The sequence below is a fragment of the Myxocyprinus asiaticus genome, chromosome 42, assembly GCF_019703515.2.
Source record: "Myxocyprinus asiaticus isolate MX2 ecotype Aquarium Trade chromosome 42, UBuf_Myxa_2, whole genome shotgun sequence".
Classification (NCBI taxonomy): Eukaryota; Metazoa; Chordata; class Actinopteri; order Cypriniformes; family Catostomidae; genus Myxocyprinus; species Myxocyprinus asiaticus.
The window spans coordinates 26593428-26611948 of record NC_059385.1 but is presented as its reverse complement, the minus strand read 5'-3'; the positions used below and the strand labels follow the sequence as shown (position 1 = coordinate 26611948).

General features: G+C 38.5%; 1 protein-coding gene across 1 annotated transcript in view; it reads right to left on the bottom strand.

The window, feature by feature from the left end:
* sardh (sarcosine dehydrogenase) overlaps nucleotides 1–18521 on the bottom strand; it is a 108674-nt gene that overhangs the window by 72865 nt on the left and 17288 nt on the right. Inside the window, exons 8-9 of the mRNA XM_051684515.1 lie at nucleotides 13799–13928; nucleotides 7177–7263 (exon numbers count right to left, since the gene is read on the bottom strand). Of these exons, the coding sequence (XP_051540475.1) occupies nucleotides 7177–7263; nucleotides 13799–13928 (217 nt within the window). The remainder of the gene's footprint in view (nucleotides 1–7176; nucleotides 7264–13798; nucleotides 13929–18521) is intronic.

Below are 18521 nucleotides of genomic sequence, written 5' to 3'. Positions count from 1 at the left end.
AATACGGTTATGAATGTTGCCTACAATGCTTACATAAAATACAGCCTATTGCAACAATACCTGCTTGGAGAAGAAATTATAAAGAGAGAGTGATTTCAGGTTTGGGTCGGGTTCGGGCTTAAAATCTGACGTTACATTTCGGGTCACAGTCTCGGGTACGTGTCGGGTTTCATTTTAAGGCCCGTGCAGACCTCTAACGTGTATACGTGTTGAACAATGCTGAGCTACAATTGCATTATCTAAGTCTGTTAGTTCGACTTGCAAAAATTGTTAATCATGTTATTTACATGACATTTCAAAAGATGAACGGTCTTTGTCTGACCGAACTCAATTTTGAAAGTGCATATAAACATACTGATTAAAGGATCTATCTAGAGACCAGAATATAATGGAAACTTTTTTTTACTCTTTATATCAGGCAAATAAGTAACCGACTAGCAACCACCCAAAAGAGCCAAGCAACCTAGCATCATGGCACCACTCACATTTTCTTCAGAAATCTATTCTTCATCTAACTGGCCATTTGACTTGCACTGCCTTCAGTGTGTGCATTTTACACATTATCAATAATGTTCCTCTTCTCCAGAACAGATGTCAAGCCCTCACCAACAGTCACACCCAATATAAGCTGAGAACTAAAACAGTAATTGAAAGCAATGCCCTATGATTCAATGGAACCCTCCTTCACTATTCCATTCTTTGTGTGGTCTGTCAGTCACCCAAATAATTAATTATTCAAGAAGAATTAAGCTACCAAAAAGGCATTATACTGCAACTCAGAAAAAGCACCAAGTTATATTTCATCCATACAGCATTCCCTATGCCATATCCCAGCCTTTCTAATCATGTGTAGCCAGACTTTTGACTATCAGCATCAAGTCTGGTCCACATTACAGATTATTCTGGCCAAAAGCCCATTTAAGGCCAAAGTATACTTTGGCATGTCTCGCGCACAGTAGCAGCACAGTCCACGCGTACTGTCCGCATGCAACCGAGTATTTCAAGACGCGGTCAGTTTGCGTCGGCATATGCGCCTGCCGTTGACTGTACTCACAAAGTCGTCAAAGTGCACATGCGTCAAATGTGGTAGTTTGAAAGACTGATTGCTCGACTGTGCAGAATGGCACATGGAAGAACAAAGTATACCCAAACCTTTAGGCATAAAGAAACCATCAGACCGACACAGAAAGCGATCAACCACAGTTGGTGTTTAGGGATGGGTAAATCTGAAACATGAAACAACATTGGACATAACTCAAAGCAGAATATGCAGGTGTGTTCAAAGTTTGAAGAGTTGGGAGTCTTGATCTTGTAGGCTACACATAAATATGTTCTTGATGTGGATTTCATTTTTCTGTGTTTTGATATGTGGCTGGGTCAGTTGAAGTCTTGATCTGTATTGGGGTCTTGGCTTATGGTCTCAGACATGAGCTCAGTTTATTTCTTGTTTTATAAATATGATAATTACCTCAACCACTAGTCAGCATGGTGTCTTCACCATATAAAAGTATTCCAATGAATTTCATGCCTCTGAAAAACGGTCTCGACAAGCAACATAATGCAACAAATGCAGTATTTTCTCTGTTATAGTTCATTAAATGGACTTGGGGGTAAGTTATTGGTCTGAATTTTGAAGGGTCTGTTATTGGTCTGGATCTGGGTCTTGGAGGCTCTGATATTCCAACTCAGCCAAGGGTATTAATAGCACTTGCTACTAAGTGTCTCAAACAAAACTTTTGAATATCCTTAAAAGATTCTGTACCAAACCTTGCAAACTTTGGAAAATCTAGTGAATAATTCTTCCTTGGAAGTGTTCATTGTAAAAACATTATTTTGTTTCCAGGCAGACTGATAAAAATGTACAGCCTTATTCCAGGAAATGTCTTAGAAGCTAGCCAATCAGATTGGAACTGGTGATTTTAGCAATCTTTTGCCATTTTTGGGGGGCAATATGCATCAGAGGACTCCTCTTTTTTTCTAAAGAGTGTAGGAACATGACCCTTCCCAGATGACTGCAGATACATTCAAACTTTAGTCTCTGTTGAGCTGCAGCTGGCCTTAATGAGAGTTAAACCTTACATGAGTTAATGCTGCCATGAGGCTATACTTCCCCTCTATATTTTCCTCTCAGGATACACACACTTACACACACATACAGCCACATCAGTTCTCTTCCTTCATCAGAGCAGTGGACAAATCACTAGCGGTATTTCTGTAAATATCAGAGGAGATGAGAAAGAAAGCAAGGGGATGAAAACGAGAGAGTGATGGGGGCTGAAGGGGAAAGAATGGAATAGAAAGCAGGGATCTCAACACACGTTTTTAAAAGTTAAGCTGTTTTTAACTTGACGTGTCGCAGCACTCATGGTGCGACGCAATGGTCAAACACGTCCATCTCCATCATTACAGTGTAGTCTCCCTACACTTTCAAACTACTTACATTTTTGTATATAATGAAATATTTTGCAATAAACTTAAAATGTATTGTTTTACACTTTTAATCAAACAACTTTAACCCTTGTGTTGTATCTGTTTTTTGCCAACACATTTTGTGTTCCCGGTCAAAAATGACCGGCCCACTAAGATTGTTTATAAATCTCTCATATTGCATATAATATCACAAGATATTGCATTAGATTGTTCTTATCAACTTCTTTTTTTAGTAATTATGACAGGTTTTGTACTCATTTTTTTAACATATTTTAAAAAATATATATTTTTATTCATTGAACTGAGCTCAGCTCGGGCTAGTGGGGGGCACTCCCTGCAGGAAAAAATAAATAAATGTTTTTATATAATTATATAATTACATAATAATTTAATAAACACTTGCTTGATCTGAACAAAACAGGTGTTATTTTAAAGCTTAGAATCTGGACTTTACAATGCATGAAGCTGATCCTACCAATTCTTAAATAATGTTTTTTAATTTTCTGATAAATAAGAACTGTTTCGTTATCATCATTTGCAAATTTGTTACCACAACAATTATATTCAGAATTGGTAAAACCATAAAAAAAAAGATGAGATAGCCATGTGTTATATATCATTGGAAAGGTCTCAATTAGTAGAATGCAATGAAGAAATTTCACTCAGAGGCCAAATTGCAGTGAGATTTAGTGTCACTATATTATATAAATATGATAAACAGTGTCTTTTTGTCACGTTTTCCTGAAACATATAACATAGACAATGACATATCGTAACTTACAGCAGACTATCCCGATTCAAACGAGCCCAAACATAACATAATATGATAAGTAGATCTTGAAACCTTCCTCAAAGAGTGTACATGGAAAGATGATGCACAAAAGGGCGCTCAACACACATTATGTGTGTGTGAGTGAGTGTGTTAGTGTGTGCACATGTCCGAGGACTTTGTGTGTGCAAACACACATCCACATATGTGGTCATCTAAAGGACTGGGATGCTCCTGAACACTTAATGGTTCCGTTCACATGGCACAGGTTTGCAGAGAATGCGGTTGTGAGACCTGAAAATTTGAGTCAGTTCGGTTATAGAATGTGGTTAAAATAACCATCCTGTGTGTGAACGTAACCGTATTAAGCACTCTGTTTTGAGTGCTTAATACGGTTACGTTCACACACAGGATGGTTATTTTAACCACATTCTATAACCGAACTGACTCAAATTTTCAGGTCTCACAACCGTATTCTGCTGCTGTGTGAATGTGGCCAATATTTCTGTATTTTGTAGTCCAATCCATTCATTTCCAATGGCTGGTCATTTCTGACCCGGAACACATATTCAATAAACACATATTCACTCTCTAGACTTGCCCACCAACTTTTTCTCCAAAGGATAAATGCAATGCTGTCTTAAAATTTGGCCAAATCAGGCAGCATAATTATGCTGCCTACCTTTTGGAACAGTCTTTGCATGAGGAGCTTGCCTATGATGCACTTAAATTCTGCCAAGGTTGTGGAACAGAACATGTGTTCTCTCCAGAAAGGTAGCGGCTCTCAGCAATCACATCACTGAGGGGTCACCATCTGCCTCAGATTAACCTTCTCCTACCACACACACACACACACACACAAACACACACCAGATAAACGGCTACACCATTTAACCAGTATTAAAACTCTTATCGAGACGAGTTTCACTTCTCCATATTTATCTGCCCCTATTCAATGATGTGATGGTTGCACTAAACAAGTGGATGACAGCGAGAGACAGGGAATAACTGGACTGAAGACAAATGGCAGGACATGTTGGAAGCAGCAGGGAAGGACATCTCCGTGGTCATGAATACTGATGAAATCCTATCCATTCCAGTACATGCACACACACAGTGACCATCACACAGCTCTGATGCAATCAGACCCAAGTACCAGGCTAAACACTTTAAACACTTTTCAATACAGCTCTGACATTCATATAATGAATGTTTATTGCTATCTCACTGTATTAGAATTGTACATTACCATCCCATTTTTCTCTTAGAGCAAAACTGTATATTTCATGACAAATGTTATGATTCATGATTGAGTCAAAAGTTTTTATAACGTATACTTGACTGAATTTATGTTTGTCACTATGCTACAGGAGTAGTTCACTGAAAATCTTACTACACAATTTAGAACCAATGTCGTTTTGCCATCAGTGATGTTGAGACACCATTTTTTAATCCGGACACGTACTAGACGTGACCTTTGGCATAGGCAAGATTATCAGTGAATAACGACTTAAATTTCTGTCTTAGTCTCACAATACTATCCTATTGCTTCAGAGGACTTGGAAAATAGCGCATCACTCATATGGACTACTATTATTGTGCGTTTTGTCCTTTTTTTTATTTTTTTTTAGAGCTTGACAGCTGTGATCAAAATACAGTATGGCAAGTGCTAGGTAACCATTCTTCAAAACAAAACATTTACATTTGTGTTTTATGGAAAAATAAACATGTTTGCAACAACATGAGAGTGTGTAAATCATGAAAAAACCTTTTTTTTTTTTTAGGGTGAACATTTGCTTAAAAGACCTTTTGATTTAAAGGCTTATGCTTACAATCTTAAAATATATTTGTAGACGAAGGCCAGAAACATACTTTATACAAGTATGTGAATACAGACCTGAGGGCTTGGACAAGGCATTGCCAACACAAGGTCTGTTTAAACATACTTGAAGTGAGTATTGCCATACTGTGGCAGTAACAAACCATTGTATGCAAGGGTGCGATAGAGTTATCATCAAAAGTAAGTGAGCCATAAAACCGGATGTATCATTAGGTACATTTATTGACTTGCTCAGCAATATTCTCTTTTAACTATTGCTCCGTCATGATAGTAGTTGACTTGAAAAAGAAAACTCTAAAGTTTGCTAAATAGTGCTCATTTCAGCAACACTGAAAATGCACTGCACACTTGCATTGTGTTATTAATGACAATTCAGAATGCAACGACACACAAAATCGAGCTTGAGTTGCTAGAAGCGTCTTCACTCTCAGACTAAAGTTAATTTTTTTAATGCATAAAAAAAAAAAAAAAAAAAAAGAGACTACTTGACAATTAGTTTTATTTTATTTTTTGCTGGTTTAACATGCCCTCAGTGGCCACCCACGCCCTCTTTGCCCGCAGAATTTTGCCGTGCAAAGGTAAATGCGACCGTGCCTTTGAGTTGTTCCAATGTCTGAATGTCTTTTCAAAACTAGGTTAGGGTATACTTAGTTTTTCCATGTGCCGTTCCGCATGGTCGAGCAATCAGCCTTTCAAACTACCATGTTTGCCGCATGTGCACTTCGACTTTGTGAGTACAGTCAATGGCAGGCGCATTTGCCGAAGACGCGCAAAGACACAAATTGACCGCATGTCTTGAAATACTGGGCTGTATGCGGACAAGTTTTATCATTATTATAATTGTTTATAGAGGAGTTAGACTGGAGCATGACAGAAAAGTGTCCAGCATACATGGGAACTGCTTTAATACTGTTCAAAAAGTATGCCAGGTGGCACCTCATGAAGTTGATTGAGAGAATGCCCAGAGTGTGCAGCACTGTAATCTAGACAAATAGTGGCTACTTTGAAGAAGCTATAACATAGTTTTGATTTTTTTCAATGTTTTGTTCTACATAATTTCCATACTTCCAGTAATTTCATCAAATGTAATGACTTTACTACTATTTCAATGTTGCGTAAAGTAATAATGAGTATTTGCTAATTTTGACTGGTGATGTATTTCAAATAATCACAGCCTCTCATACTTGTTCTGTTTCAGGAAATACATTTTGCACGCTGAGATCAGAAATCAATGTGTCATAAAAAAAAAGTATGCATGTATATAATATCTGATTTTGATTCCTATAGCTTATGTATGTCCGTCAGCAGCTCTGAACACCTGCAAGGTGACCCGCTCAAACGGAGCACGATCAGCGTAACTCTAGAGCCGGAATGAGTTTCATCCAACCTTCAAAATCACGACCAGCTATGTCCCAAAAAACACAACAACAACCACCTCTTATATTCCCTTTGCAATCACTATTTATCTTCTGTTTAAATGCAATGTAATCAGGGCTGGTAAATCGATATTTATGCATTTACTCTGAAATAGTTTAAAAGGATATTTTTTTTCAATCAGAAGAAACATTTCAAACAAACAGCAAGGCATGTTTTCCACACTATTACTTTTCACTAAGTATACACAAACATTTGTGAGTGATGACGCAAATCAATAGTTGAATTAGAGATTTAAATTGATTAATTGAAATGGACTCGCGCAAATGAATCAAACTTGCCATATCAAATGAATGAATCAAACTTGCGATATTCACGAAGTTGCTTAATTTTATATTGCCAGCAAAATCGAATCGAGAATATTCAATTTTTTCCCAACACTAGATAGTATTTACAATCATAACTCTGATTTACTTGTTTCTTTTAGATATTTTCTTCAGAAATGTCTATAAACTAGGCACTTTGAGAGCAAGGCATGAGAAAGCCACAACTGCTGGATCTCTTAAATATTGAACACGCAGGGGTCAGAGTTCAAAACGTGTCGACCTTGAGTAGGTGGCATGTACATGGAGAGTTGGTGGGGGTGAACTATGCATGTGAACTCTGCAGAGCCACAAGGTGAAATAACTCATCTGACACAGGTCAACTTCAAGGGAAAGGTGTGTGTGTGTGTGTGTGTGTTTATGTGAGCTCTGTGTCCTACCAGCACTGTTGAAGCCGCAGCCAAGGAAAAATCCTCTCACCTCTGGAGCTTCACCCATCAGCGGTTTGTGGTCTGCAGTGAAGGATTCTGATGGAGAAAAAAAAAAAAAAAAAAAAAAAAATTCATATATTTAATATGTAATATTCCATCCACTTGATTTCCAACATTATAGGAAGAAACCAAAGAATTGGATCATATAATGGAAAAAAGCAGTTTCACAAATACTGCATCTGCGGGGGTGTGACCGTTGCATGTTCATTTCAGCACCCATATAAATAGATTACTGCATTGTCACTGAATGCGTAAGCAGCGCAGTGTCCCAGAAGTGGCAGTGTGAGAATTTGCCAGGGAGCCTATCTTTGCCACATAGCACATGCTGAACTCTGTGAAAAATGCACTATAAACCAATTTATCAAAACAATCTTTTGAAATATACAGTAGCCTTTTAAGAACCATGGGCATAGAATGCATTGGGGATGCATCACAGAGCAAATATGTTTACGTTGTGTATTTCATACAACAAATGCATGTGTGTGTAAATGTGGACTTCACAATAGTTTCTCAACTGTGTACATGAGCTTGTCATGTGGGGTTGCTATATCTCAGCCACTTATACGAAGTCACAAACTTAACATGGCAAAAATACCCTCCATTCATGTTTTAATCTGACAATTTACACTGAAAAAAAATGATTGTGTGGTGAAGTAAATATATGTGGCGGAATGACCCGCCCCTCCCTCTCGTCATCGTCTCCACGCCTTTTAGGGCTGTCCTTCAGCCAGACCCATGACGGGAGCTGGGCGGGAGAAGAGTCGGATAATTAATAAGCCTCGTTGAGGCAGCGTTGATGAGGCACACCTGAATTGAAAGGCACCTCATCGACGCTGTCATCAAAACGCAGAGAGCGCCTCTTCTTGGGCAGCTGGCTTCTATCTCCTTGTGTGCACACACTAGCATCCTCACAGATCCAGGAGCAGAGCGGGAAGGGTCCGGTTGAGTTAGATGTGTGCCGGACCCACACAGTGGCCGACGAGCATGGATACCGGGCCGCCTTCCACTTCACACTCGCCACGGCTCCAGGGAAGACAGGCCGCCAGCAGATGTCACAACCTGCTCATCTGTGGCCCATAATTTTTTTAGATGTTAAAATTATTTGTATCAAAGCTTAATATGCAACCATAAGTAAGGCATTTGTAGTCTGATTTTACCTAAAAGTGTAAACACTGTAATTCTTTGGTGTCGTCAAACCAGTTCTCTGTTTGTTTGAATGGCCTGTCCAGCCTGACACAGCAACATTAGCTCAACCAAACACGTGTGTATGGGGCAGGACTATCTGTTTGTACAACCTATGGAAGATGGGGGGAGTTTTCTGGAGCCTGAAAACTGGTTATTTATGCAATTCTGTTTGGTGACGCTAATGGTGCAAAAATGGCATACCTCAGCTTTCAAAAGAGAACATAGAAAAATTAGACAATAGACACATCTTTTTCAAAACTCCACAAGAGAAAGTGTTTTACTAGAGCATCTTTGCTCTTTGAGAGAAAGAGGGACAGTGAAACAAAGCAAGTAAAGGGTGAAGCTGCGGTTATATTTTATTTATCCATCTTCCTCCCCTCCATTTCCCTACTTCATACATCACACACAAACAGACAGCTCTATCCCCTCAGAGAAATGACCACACCACACTGACTGTCATCCTCAGCGTATCAGGCTTACTGTGGGTCACCTTGCAGTGTCAAACATAGCTTCAACATGACGCCACAGAACACCAACGGCAAATCAAAGCCTTTAGAGCAAGAGTGAGGGACCCAGAAACATGCAAACATGACCTACTTGAGTGTGTGTGACTCAACACACACTTGAGTTGCACTGTGCTGATTCTGTGTGCGACAAATACATTCACTATATCCCATATACTGGATTAGGGCATGGCTATTTATCGAAATTTATTTTCACTTAAGATTTTGGCTTCCAACAATTATGAAAACAAGATAATCGAGATTATTGTGCCACATTCCATTTTGCAATGAAACACCCTGGCGTTATATCTGTAAAGCATCCTTTATTAAAAGTTTCTCTGTGCAGTCAGTGCCGCGTCTATGAGTTGCGTGAAGTGATCGGGGAAGAGATTAAATCTTCTCACAGCTGATGTACACTCTGGTGCGGGGAAGCTCGTCACTCGCGGGTGTTTGCTGCAGCTAGATTATAACATGATGGCTCGCAACGTAGTGAATCTTAATATATGCGTCACATTCACTGTGTGTATCTACCATGAAGAAAATCGGTGATACGCAGCTCTATTTAGAAGAGAAAGTTGGATCGAAGTGAATAAAGGTGAGAGTGTAGTCTTAGCCCATTATACACTGGAACAAAATACATTTTTGATTTGTCTTTTTTGGATTGTTTTCCAAAATAATATCTAAAACTCTTAAAACAACGTACATTTACTTTAGGATCTATACTGCAGAAGAAAATATTGTTATCAGAAAATGTTGAATACAATAGAAGTTTTTTTTTTTTTAAAGTTCAATAAATGCATAGTGTTTCCAAAGTCAATGAGTAATCACGTCAATAATCGTGATCTCAATATTGACCAAAATTTATTTTTGCCATAATCGAGCAGCTCTATACAGGATACAGATCTTATATATATATATATATATATATATATATACACACATATGTCCAACAGCACTGGCACGCTTCCCTATTTGTATCTAGAGGATTTTGCGATACGATAATTAAAAGGCTGGGTAACCGATTAATTGATTCGCTTCAGAAGACATTCATTGATCGACTGGAGTCGTGTGGATTACTTTTATGCTGACTGAATGTGATTTTTGGACTGTCAAAGTGCTGGCACCCGTATACTTTCGTTATAAGGACCTAACTGAGCTCTATCTTCTTCTAAAAATCTTTATTTGTGTTCTGCTGAAGAAAGATAGTCAGACACATCTGGGATGGCAACTATTCCTTTAATACAATATGAACCAACATGAAAATACAATGAACAATTGTATTTTTATAAATTATCATTAATTGTGATTAATAAATGCTGTAAAATTACATTGTTCTTTGTCAGTTCATGATACCTGATGCATTAACTGTTAACAAATAGAACCACATTGTAAAGTGATCCATGATCTCATTTTAATTGAGACACTATTTATTTGTCCTTCAGAAAAAAGTTGAAAGGTGTCTAAAATGGTGAAAAACTTGAAATAGTAAAGAAATTCTGACTTGACACAGCAACTAAAATACAAACTTTCACCTATGGATTCACGTAACCTAAAATCTTCATTTTGGGGAATAAAAGTTCCTGGACACGTTATTTGTCATCTACCGAGCTATAGAGTGCATATATCTTAGTGCTTTCACTTGAAAGCTGTATCATGGCTGACCCCGCACTCTGACCCCAGCTTAGCTGGGATATGTAAAAAAAAAAAAAAAAGAATTTCACTGTATATGTGCAAATGTATAATGTGTGATAAATAAATATAATTATTAATTAATTAATTATTAATTATTATTAATTATTAAGTGGTTTTATGGATGTATTAAAGTTATGACAATACTGACACCGGTGGGGCCCATTTTCTTGATTTCACCAATGGCCCCACAATCCCACGGGCCGGCCCGGAATCTAGTGAAAACTTCCATCTGTCATCACAAATTTGAGATAGCATATTTACACCAGTAGGTGGCGATCATTAACCAAAGTGTTAAAAACACTTGGAAAATGGATGTGAATGAGAATGTGTTGTTCACTTAAAAGATTAATAAAAAAAACACTGATTCATTTACAAACAAAACACCACTTGTGTGCGAGTTGTTTGAGTGGGTTGTGCTTGATGCACACAGAGAAGAAATGTACGAAATGTAAACATTTTTTGCTGAACTGTAGTATAAAAGCAAATGTAACGGACACTTCGCTAAGCTCTGCCCCACTTGGCTACCGCTGCTCACTCTGACAAGCTCTGCAGAACTCCCCATAGGAATGAATGAGAGATTGCCTTAAATAGCGCGATTTTTGGCTAAATATTCTCAAACAGAACCGACAATATTCTTACGTGGGCTAGAAATGAAGAGTGACATTATAAAGCATATTTATTTGACTTTTTTGCAAAGTAAATTGTTAATGTTATGATGCAAATTATCATCACAGTCACATAAAAAGAGAAAAGCATAATTTGATACACCTGATAACACTAGCGTAAGAGAAAATAACTGCTTATAACTTCTCATAACACACTCACAATGATGCTGTGAACTCTTTATTTACTATCGCCTTTACCATTGACCTGAATCAATACGTAAATGAATTTATGTTATGATGTTAGCTTTAATTTACCTTGGAGCAAATGTAGGTGCCCTTGCTGATGTTATTCATGTTCATTTGGGGATGAGGAATGACACAGTTCAATCCATAGCATGTTTAATTAAAGATCTTTTTAAAAGAAAGAAAAAAACGTACAGTGAATCTTCTCTAGGTATCTCGTGTCACTATTACAAGTGACCCAGCAACAATGTCTTTTACATGTTTTGGATCAATTCTGTAAATTTCCATCAAATGGTTGTCAGAGAAATGGTGCACGGCAACATTTGCTAAAATAGGATTGGTCAGCAATGCTTAGAAGTTGGGACTCAGCCAAGGATCAATTGCAAAAATAATCCCTGTTTTCAAACAGATTCCAGAAAACTCCCCACTTCTTTCATTGGTTGTACAAACAGATGGACCCACCCCAGAATCACACAATTGGTCGAGTCAAGGTTGTTGAATTGGGCTGAACACTCAAACGTACAGAGCAACGTTCTCAAAGCATCACAGAGTCAGTGTTACACTTTTACGTGAATTAACCTACAAATGGCTTACTTATAGATATCTCTGCATATTCATCTTGGATACAACTAATTTTAACATCTAAAAAATGACATACATCAGCTTGAACTAAAATGAATGCAGTTAGGCCATAAGGTCACCCTGAGCTCACACCAAAATATATACAGTATATTTATCGCATGTTAAATGGGATTGATAAAAAGCCAAATGATTGAAGACCAGATCATAAGCTTGTTGAATTACACATATGCTAAACATCTAATGTTTAATAGTGGGTAAATAGAGACTTTTATAGCGCTCTCTTAAAATGATTTGAGGAGTGCTCATCCACTGACCCGAAACCCGTCTGCGAGTGGCCGACAGCCACTACAGTGTGTTAGTGGCATTTCACACCTGTCATCTTTTATTACAGCCAGTAAAGGTTGACTGAATCTCTAGGGAGAGTCAAAGCAGAGACAGATCAGCTAATCAAAGTGCAGTGTAATTTGATTGGTAGCCTTGTAAGTCAAACTGAGTCAATCACATGGTGAGATTGACTGCCTGGGCATCGGGTTAGGTGGCAGTGAGAGTGAGATCAAAACTTACACAAAAATTCTGTATCGTGTGCTGAGGAGGATATCTGAAAGGCATTTATAAGTGTGTTTGGAAGTGGATGTTTGTCAATGTCCACATGACTATTTTGATTTCATTTTGACTTTTAAGCATCAAGTATAAGTAATTGAGTATAAATTTGTGTTTGTAAATGGTACTGCACGTTGGAAAACAGAACCATATTTAATTTCTTCTTTAGTAGAAATATCAGAAGACTACAAAAGGACAGTTCGGACTGCTGAGAGGATTATTGGTTGCCCCCTGCCCTCCCTTCAAGAACTGTACACTTCCAGAGTGAGGAAAAAGGCTGGAAAAATTACTCTGGACCCCACTCACCCTGCCCACTACCTTTATGAACTGTTGTCTTCTGGCCGACGCTTCAGAGCTCTGAGCACCAGAACCATCAGGCACAGGAACAGCTCTTTCCCTCAGGCTATCCATGTCATGAACAGTTAAAACTGCCCCATTGAACAATAATTAATGTTTAATACACAGCTTAGTCTTTTTACATTATCCAACACATCCTACCTCTTCTGCCATTACATTTCCTTGCACTGTATATAACAGATTTGTATTTAAATTTGCACTACGTAGGTGTATGTGTGTATGTAATATATATGTATGTATATATGTATGTATGTGTGTATGTGTGTGTGTATATATATATATATATATATATATATATATATATATATATATTCCAAAATGTCTTGGTAAGCTGATGCATTAACATTTCAGAAAGTTCTATGCTTCCAACTTTGTGGAAACAGTTCAGAGATGCCCTTTTCTGTTCCAGCATGACTGTGCCCCAGTGCACAAAACAAGGTCCATAAAGGCATGGTTGGATGAGTTTGGTGTGGAAGAACTTGACTGGCCCACACAGAGCCCTGACCTCAACCCTATCGAACACCTTTGGGATGAACTAGAACGGAGATTGCGAGCCAGGCCCTCTCGTCCAACATCAGTGTCTGACCTCACAAATGCTCTCCTGGAAGAATTCCAACAGACACGCTCCATCATCTTGTAGAAAGCCTTCCCAAAAGAATGGAAGCTGTTATAGCTGCAAAGGGGGTGTGGGATGTCATAAAAGCTCCTGTAGGTGTAATGTGTAGGTGTCCCAATACTTTTGTCCATATAGCGTGAGTGCGTGTGTGTGTGTGTGTGTGTGTGTGTGTGTGTGTGTGTCAGTACCTGGGCCACAAACAGTGGATTTGATTCCAGTATTTTCCAGAGCAGGTACTCTGTTCACAGCACCCTCGATATGTTGCATGAAGACATCCCAGTCCAGATCAAACAAGCTGAAGGCAAACTTATCAGACACCTAAAGGTCAGATCAAAATGAGAGAGAGAGAGAGAATGTTATTCTGTTCACAAATGCATATTCTATACTTAAATGCACAGTAATTGACTGACTTGTTGTGGTTCATGCACTGACGATAGTTTTTTGTTTAATACATGCACACACAAATGTACACACTTCTGTGGCCAAACAGTGTTATAACCTGGCAAGCAAAAACCCAGAACACCCTATCAACCACACAGCAATGCCCAAGCAACCACCCACAATACTCTAGCATCGTGTTGTCGAGTTTTGCATGGGCAAGCACTCACATTTTCTTTTTTTGTTGTTGTTGATTTTCTCCCCAATTTGGAATACCCAATGCGCTCTAAGTCCTCATGGTAGCATAGTGACTTGCCTCAATCTGGGTGGCGGAGGACGAATCTCAGTTGCCTCCGGGTCTGAGACCATCAATCCGTGCATCTTATCACGTGGCATGTTGAGCGCGTTACCGCGGAGATGTAGCCCACGCTGTTCTCCGTGGCATCCAGGCACAACTCACCACGTGCCCCACCGAGAGCGAGAACCACACATTATAGCGCCCACGTGGAGGTTACCTCATGTGACTCTACCCTCCCTAGCAACCAGGCCAATTTGGTTGCTTAGGAGAAACTGGCTGGAGTCACTCAGCACGCCCTGGATTCAGACTCGTGACTCCAGGGGTGGTAGTCAGCATCAATACTCGCTGAGCTACCCAGGCCCCGCACTCACATTTTCTTAAAAGTTTTTTTTACAAAAACGGAAAAATCTTCTAATCAATTCATATTAAGCCGTGATGCCTTGGTTACATCACCAAAAATGAAAAGCCTTTTCAGAGGCAAAAAAAAAGTTGTTACATTCGAATGAATGATTGCAATAATAAGCTTTTGCAAGAAAAACATGCACTAATGAATCATACAGAATAAGAGTAGGGACATTTAGGACAGGAAAATAAAAAGGGTACGCTTTCACAATGTTGACTTTAAAGGAACAGTTCACCCAAAAATGATCATTTACTTAGCCTTAAGTCATTGAAACTCATATGACATTCTTTCTTATGTGGAACACAGGAGGAGATGTTTTGAAGAAACTTCATGATGTTCTTTTATGCGGCACACATTCTCAATTGGAGACCGATCAGGACTGCAGGCAGTGCCAGTCTAGCACCCGCACTCTCTACTTTCACAGCCATGCACTTGTAATCCGATTACAGATAAATTACATTTTTAAGATGTCTGAGGGAGCAGAGATTACGTGCATTCAGAAATGGTTTTCGTCTTGCCCTGTACGCACCGAGATTTGACAAGATTCCTTGAAACTTTTAACTATATTGTGCACTGTAGAGGGTGAAATACCCAAAATTAGTCTCGAATGATCCTTGCTCATGAAGGACTTGGCTGTTTTTGGAGGCTCCATATATACTATGACACGATATCAAACAAATAAGAATTTTAATATTAATTGTGTAATGTCTTTCCCACCGATGCCACCGAATTGTAAAAATAATTAATTCTAAACAGTTTTTCTGAACACTTTTGCCACTCTTAGTCTGCTATTGTTTGCACAAACTTGCCACTAAACAGCTTATTAAAGGTAGTCCCACCACAAAGTAACGCAATTGGTTGAGCCAGAAGTTCACATGTTACTTAAAGTGAACAAAGTTTTGAAAGCACTACAGAGCCAGTGATTATATTCTTCGGGGGAAAATCAACCTTTTTTTCACATTTTTAACATGGGAAAGTTGGTTCAAATAATAAAAATATGTATTTCTTTGCATTAATCTTAAGTGGCTCCATAATCCTAGCACTTACAGTATAATTGAACTCGCCCTCCTTATCTCAAAACCACCAGAGAGTTTGTTTTTGGAGATCAACTTAATCAAAATTAGCTGAGGATGTCAGTGAATTAAAACAGACTGAACTGTATGATGACGATGTAAACAGAGCACGACGACCCCCTGCATCTGCTGGAGTGGTTTGATGATAGTGGTGAGTGACATTTAGTTCTATGTACATCTCTGCTTAACTGTTTTAGTAGTTTTATTGCATGATAAATTTATCCTCATTGACGTGGGCTATTTTCATACAGTATGCATGCTGCAGCCTAAACAACATGATTTTGGTCTCTTACATTCGTACAAATGGCCACTTAAGGGTTGATGTATTTACTCTGTGTTCTTGATTGGACAAGTTTTGTCATATGCTCACAGACCACTTTATTAGAAACACCTGTACACCTATTAATTAATGCGATTATCGAATCAGCCAACCATGTGGAAGCAGTGTAATGCAATGCATAAAATCATGCAGATACGGGTCAGGAGCTTCAATTAATGTTCACATCAACCATCAGAATGGGGGGAAAAAAAATCATCTCAGTGATTCTGACCGTGGCATGATTTTTGGTGCCAGATGGGCTGGTTTGAGTACTTCTGTAACTGCTGATCTCCTGGGATTTTTATGCACAACAGTCTCTAGAATTTACTCAGAATGGTGCGAAAAACTAAAAAAAAAACTTCCATTGAGTTGCAGTTCTGCAGACGAAAACGCCTTGTTAATGAGAGAGGTCAGCAGAGCATGGACATATGAGTGCATTTTTATTTGATTATATCTGTTTATAGGTTGCAACTCTCTGGATCATGAGCAAAGTTAAAGGGGCATTGCTCATGAATATTAATTATTTTATGTTGACGTTGGTTAACCTGTGTAGTGCTCTAGATCACGTGACCTAAGTAATCTTCATGAGCTAGACCAGGGCCCCGGGGAGGCTAAACGTGGCCCTGGAGCTGTCGATTTAGTGTGTTAATTTTGTGCAGTTAATTACAGTATATGAAAAATAAAGCGTTAAAAAAAAAAATATGACCCCGACCCGTACATCAATTACGTAGTAAGGAATGTTCCTACCATCGGTGTAATTCAAGCTTGGTAACCTAGATTGATGTTTTTACGAACATGTGGCAGTAGGGGGCAGTCAGTGCAACACTAGCTGTACAGGCAACATGACTTGTTAAGCTACAGATGATGCGTTCTTGCGCTTCCAGACAGCTGAACGGAGCACAGAATTCAGGGATCTCGAGACGCGCTTTTTCAAACTTTGAAATTACCTTTAAATTGACACAACGTCCTAAATCACAGCACTTATGACTAAAAACCACTGAGGTGCAAAACAACCAAAATGAGACGCTCCAAAACGAGTATACAGACCAACAATTAAAAATAGTAGTAGGCCAATCAGAGAGATTTGTTCAATGATAAGGAAATAAAACTAAAAAATGTTGTAATGTAAAAATGCTTTACCTGTCTGCTGCCACAATATATGTATATGATGTAATTTAATTATATGCATTATACTACATAATATACTATATCTATAATTATTTGAAATTGTTGAATACTAAATTCTTTATTTGGGGGCCTTTCTCAGTTAATATTGATTTGCGATTAATTAATCGGAACATGTAATTAGTTTCAATCACTAATTTTAATGGATTGACAGCCCTTATATACTGTGTGTGTGTGTGTGTGTGAGACACAAAAGTCCTCTTACCTCTTACCAGAGTTTCCACATTGGAGAGAAAATACTGTTCAAAATGGCGGAGGCAATTGCGGTTTCTATAGTGAAAGACTATAGTGAACTTCCCTATTTATAGGGAAAGAATACCCCTGCTTGGACAGCTATTTTTCCACTTAGAAAATAGGATGAATTTCACCAAAATGACATTATCTTCAGAAAGCTGACTAACAGACTACAGCATCATCAACAGGTGATCGCACACGTTCCATCTCTCTCTCTCTCCCACACACACACACACACATCCTTTTTTCTCCAATAACTTGTTTGAAACAGCCCAAGCCATGATACTAGTTCTAAAGTGACATTTCTGAATTACTAACAGAGGCTTGGATGCATCATTTGGTTTGAACCAGCAACGGCAGATTCTGATCCATCACCTAAGAAAGTAGTTCCATGCACAAATGTGTTTTTTATTCTAACCTTTTCGTTTTGTTCTTCTGTTTCAAAAGTGGCTTTTTCTTTGCAATTCTTCCATAAGGCCTGCACCCCTGAGTCTTCTCTTTACTGTTGTACATGAAACTGGTGTTGAGCGGGTAGAATTCAATGAAGCTGTCAGCTGAGGACATGTGAGGCATCTATTTCTCAAACTAGAGACTCTGATGTACTTATCCTCTTGTTTAGTTGTACATCTGGCCTTCCACATCTCTTTCTGTCCTTGTTAGAGCCAGTTGTCCTTTGTCTTTGAAGACTGTAGTGTACACCTTTGTATGAAATCTTCAGTTTGTTGGCAATTTCAAGCATTGTATAGCCTTCATTCCTCAAAACAATGATTGACTGATGAGTTTCTAGAGAAAGCAGTTTCTTTTTTGCCATTTTTGACCTAATATTGACCTTAAAATATGCCAGTTTAATGCAAACAAGAAATACAAAAGACAATGTTAAGCTTCATTTAATGAACCAAATAGCTTTCAGCTGTGTTTGATATAATGGCAAGTGATTCATTTTCTAGTACCAAATTAGCAATTTAGCATGATTACTCAAGGATAAGGTGTTGGAGTGATGGCTGCTGGACATGGGGCCTGT